The following is a 4,790-nucleotide window of genomic DNA, read 5'->3' as shown; positions in this document are numbered from 1 at the left end:
GAGAGAGAGAGAGAGAGAGAGAGAGAGAAGATCGCTGCCAGGGTCGGGTTGGATATGTCTTGCGGTACAGTTTCCTCTCGGTCAGCCTTCAGCGCTTCTTCTTGGCGGCTCCGTAGAACTGGATGAGAACCACCAAATATGTCACCACCGTGTTGATCACCTGGAGGAGTGAAGAACAGGTGTGTCAGTGTGTAAATTACCTGTCTGTGAAGGTGAACGCAATACACAGCTGTTAATTCACCCCTACATTCCTCCGCAGCCTCAATCATCTCCCTTTTTATGACGTACGAGTGAAGTTTTTTCGTAGTCTTACCGAGGTTGCCATTCCCTTGTTCAGTGTGAAGAAGCCTCGGCCCTCCACCTGCGCGTCCAGTCTGTCCAGGTGGTCGATCAAGGTATTCATCTGTGGGCAGGTTAAGGGAGACACGTGAAGGGGGTTGTAAGGCCGTGTGGGTTTAGATTAGGTAGTGAGTGGTGAAGGTTTTGGTGATGGCGGGGTTATGGTGCTGATTAAAAGTTATGGATCGCAGTCTCTTTCCTTCTCTCAAACAATCTATCTATCTATTTTTCTATCTATCACTCTATCCATCTACCTTTTTTTTTAGCAGTAAAGGAAGCAGCTCAAAGGCAAAAAAAATAATAATAATGAAAAATAAAAAGGTCCGCTAACCACTGCCCTCAAAAAAAAAAGAAAAAAAAAAAAGTGTAGAAGAGTGGCCAAAGGAGAATTCAATTTCGGGAGGAGAGGTGTTATTGGTGTTATCTATCTATATCTATCTGTATGTCTGTCTATCTATCCATGTATCTATCCATGTATCTATCTATCTATCTCTCTATCTATCTATCTGTCTGTCTATCTATCTATCTATCTATCTATCTATCTATCTATCTATCTGTCTATCTATCTATCTATCTATCTGTCTCTGTCTGTCTATCTATCTATCTATCTATATATCTATCTGTCTATCTATCTATCTATCTATCTATCTATCTATCTATCTATCTCACCTTGTGCTTGGCTGCTTCGTCCGCCATGGAGCTCTTCAGGATAATCAGAGGCTCAATCAAGGACTCCTTCTGTAAATTCAGTAAAAAAGAGAGCAATTAGTTACTTTTTGACGCCACGCATTTCATCTTCACTCACTCACCCAAGTTACCAGAAGTAACCTATTCATTTTATCCTTCACTTTAACTTCCTCCATTCGTATGTGATTCAGCTTGAGTCAAGTTACGAGCGTCAGCGTTGAAGATTCATTGGTTTTGACTTCGTGTTCCGAGTGAAAGGAGGGACTGAGGCAAAAGTTGGCTAGGGGAGTTTAATGGGTTAGTTTGGATTTCAGTCGCTCTTTCTTATATCATCCTTCCTTTGGCTCGTATCCTTGTTTTATTGTAATTACGCAAGTGTAAGTTAAGGTTCGTACACTTGTTAAAAGGGATTGAAGCTGAAGTTGGCTGATGGGGGATTTTCAGTGGACTTTAATTAGAGTGGATTTCAGTTGTATTTTCCAGTCGCTCTTTCTTTTATCATCCTTCCTTTGGCTCGTATCCTTGTTTTATTGTAATTGCACAAGTGTAAGTTAAGGTTCGTACACTTGTTAAAAGGGATTGAAGCTAAAGTTGACTGGGGGAGTTTCAGTGGACTTTAATTAGGGTGGATTTCAGTCGTATTTTCCCTTATCATCTTTCCTTAGGTTCGTATATTTGTCTTTTTTTTTACGGTAAAGGAACCAGCTCAAGGGGAAAAAAGAGAAGAAAAGAAACCGCTAATCAATGTTCCTTTTGCCTTATTTTAACTACGTGTCTCCTCTTACATTGATCCCTCTCTATATATAATGTGATTGCAAGCTACGGTGTAACATAGTACTCTTAGATCATTTTTTTCCCTTGCTATTTCTCTATTCACATATTCACTGGTAAATTTTTCCCTTTGCTATTTCTCTATTCACATATTCACGGATAAATTTTTCCCTTTGCTATTCCTCTATTCACATATTCACGGGTAAATTTTTCCCTTTGCTATTTCTCTATTCATATATTCACTGTCTGCGCCTTATCCCAGCCACACCCTCATATCTTTGCTCCACGCCCCTGCATTACCTAAATAGCTTTCCTCTCTGTTCCTCCGTTTCCGTGTGGCGTTTCTTTCTTCCTTTCTGGTACTAATATTTGGTTTACTGCTGCTGTTTCGGTATGAGGAGACTGTTATAGTTTGGAGACGTACAGGACCTGGATTGTGTCATATTAGGTTTTCATAGCTTTTGGTGGTGCTTTTTTGTATACCATGTAGAATTTATGTATGTAGATCGTGCGTGATGGTATAAGGGGGATGAATTTTCGTGATTATGGGTCGTCAGGGGAAGGGAATGGCAGGGTGCATGTCTGATGATAAGGGAGTACTAACTCATGTGCGTGTGAAAAGGTCTTAGTAAGTGCTAGAAAGGTGCATATTCCTGTGTGTAAAGGCTCGCAAAATACATAAGGAAGATAGCAGTATGATGCATGCGTGTGGGAGGTGTAGCTACATGAAGGTAAAGGGGAATATTGTACCTGTGTGTGTACGTCCTCGCTGTAGATGGCGCCGCAGAAGATAGGGAAGATGGCCTGAGCGGAGAGGAGGCCGAAGCTGAGGGGGAAGTACCAGTCCGAGTAGTCGAGGATGGAGACGAGGGTCCAGTAGAGGAAGCAGATGAGGGAGATGATGTGGTGGGGGACGATGACCAGCATGAAGGGACCCATGATGACTTTGAAGCATTCGATGAGCTTGGCCAGGTCCAGCACGGCCTCCTGCATGCGGTTCATGTCCCCCGTGGCGATGCACTTCTGTATCGGCGAGTTGGTGCAGCGAACGCCGTATTTGACGCACTCAATGATGGACTCGAGCTCGTGTCTGACGTGGCAGAGGCAGAGCGTGAAGACCTTGGAGGCCATGACCACCCAGAGCACGGGCATGGAGAGCGTGAAGCTGTAGATGACGTACACGTACACGAGGGACAGCATCCGCCACACGCCGTCGTTGTTGATCAGGTTGAAGCGCAGCTCGTTGAGGATGTTCACCACGAAGAAGAGGAAGTAGAGGAAGAAGCCGATGAAGAGCGGGTACGAGACGCGGATGGAACGCACGCCCACCGTCAGCGTCGGGAACTGTCGCTCGAACACCATCCAGCTGTTGAGGAAGTCAGTCCACTGTCCGTAGTAGACGAGGGCCAGCACGTGCATGGACACGGCCGAGATGCTCATGACGCACACGATCATCACCATCACGTACAGCATGAGGCCCTCCGAGCCCAACGAGCTTTTGATACAGTCATAGAAGGTCGGCAGATTGATGCCGATCATGCACACCACCCAGAAGGTGAGGAAGGGGCTGAGGCACCACGAGTTGGCCGACTCCTTGTACGAGATGGGCAGGCAGCCCCACAGCTTGCTCCAGCGGACCACGTGGATGAAGGGCGTTGGGTAGGCCGGTGAGCCCAGGTAGTCGGTGACAGGCGGCGGGAATGGCTCAGGAGGGATACAGTCCACCCTCTCCTGGCCCAGGGGCGGTATCCGCCCCTCGCAATGCAGCACCATGGTCTGCGGGGGCGCCAGCCAGGGCTGCACCGCCGCGCCTCGCGTTAAACCCAGGATGGGGGCGACAAATCCCCAGGAATCACATCCTGACCATCGCTGGCGAGCACAGTCTAGGCTTTGCTCCTGCTTGGCCACGGCGGGGGGTGGGACCACATGAGTGGGGGCGGTGCGGGGGTGCGGGACGGGCGGAGGCGTGCTGGCGCCGCCAGCCTCGTGCTGACCAGCGGGAGGCGTGAGCTGCGACTGAGCGCTCGCGACGCCTCCCACCCATGGCCCACTCGACGCCTGGCACCCACTTCACCGGGAGGGTCATCCATATTGTAAATCAGTCTTTTGTTGGCGGCTTTGCCTGGCCTCTTGGCGTAAAGACTGCCGCTTGACAGTGTCTGGGTTCCATCTTCCAACTTAACCTGAGATGATTTTCATTTGAATGGCCGCAGCTGATCCGCAGTGGAGGCAGGCGCGGTGCAGCGTCATTTCTGGGACGTTCCCGCTGCGTGGCGAGTTATTGTTGCTGGATTGTTCTCTTGTTTCCAGCCTCCTTGTCTTCGAGATCTCTTGAGGGTCCTTGTTTCTGCCACCTCCTCCATGCCCGCGTGTGTGTGTGTGTGTGTGTGTGTGTGTGTGTTTGGTGTGCTTTCGATTTGTGTTTGTGTATTTGTGTTGCGTGCGGTTTTTTTTTTTGAGAGAGAGAGAGAGAGAGAGAGAGAGAGAGAGAGAGAGAGATTGAGTGATTAAATGAGTGTGTGTATGATTATTCGTTTGCAAATATTTGAGCGTCACTCAATTTGTTTGTGGATGGCGAAGGCGGCTGTCGTTAACATGAAGTAGCTGCCGCATTGCCGACGTTACCGCGCCTCAGCCATGCACGGCGGGGGCGGGCGTGGGTGTCCGGGGGCTGGTGGTGCCGTGGGCCCTTGTGCATGGCGGCGTGACGCGGGCCTGGCCTGGGTGGCGGGGTGGTGTCGAGGGCGGCCGCCTGACCCGCCAACCCTTGTATCCCTTGTTGGGCATTGATCACCCCGGAGAGTGGCTGGAGGGTGTGGGCCTGCAGTGCTGTTGTTGCTATTGTTGCCGGGGCAGAGTGAGGTGAAGGGTGTGAGTGATGGTGACGGTAGTGGTGAGGGTGATGGTGGTGGAGCTGCTGGGGTGGTAATTGGGAGGGCAAGGGGGGTGTATGTGTGGTCATCATGTCTAGGTTATATAATTGCTCTTCACAC

General features: G+C 49.3%; 1 protein-coding gene across 1 annotated transcript; it reads right to left on the bottom strand.

Moving 5' to 3' along the window:
• Positions 1-4,068, bottom strand: LOC126996317 (uncharacterized). The gene is made up of 4 exons (XM_050856692.1): positions 2,548-4,068; positions 1,009-1,077; positions 314-403; positions 1-160 (listed from the first exon to the last, which is right to left on the bottom strand). The coding sequence occupies exons 1-4, from the start codon at positions 3,568-3,570 to the stop codon at positions 89-91; spliced, it is 1,254 nt and encodes a 417-aa protein (XP_050712649.1). The 5' UTR covers positions 3,571-4,068; the 3' UTR covers positions 1-88.
• Positions 4,069-4,790: the final 722 nt, after the last annotated feature.

The sequence above is a fragment of the Eriocheir sinensis genome, chromosome 9 (assembly GCF_024679095.1).
Source record: "Eriocheir sinensis breed Jianghai 21 chromosome 9, ASM2467909v1, whole genome shotgun sequence".
NCBI classification, from domain to species: domain Eukaryota; kingdom Metazoa; phylum Arthropoda; class Malacostraca; order Decapoda; family Varunidae; genus Eriocheir; species Eriocheir sinensis.
The sequence above is the reverse complement of the archived record's forward strand: the minus strand, read 5'-3'. Positions and strand labels throughout refer to the sequence as shown.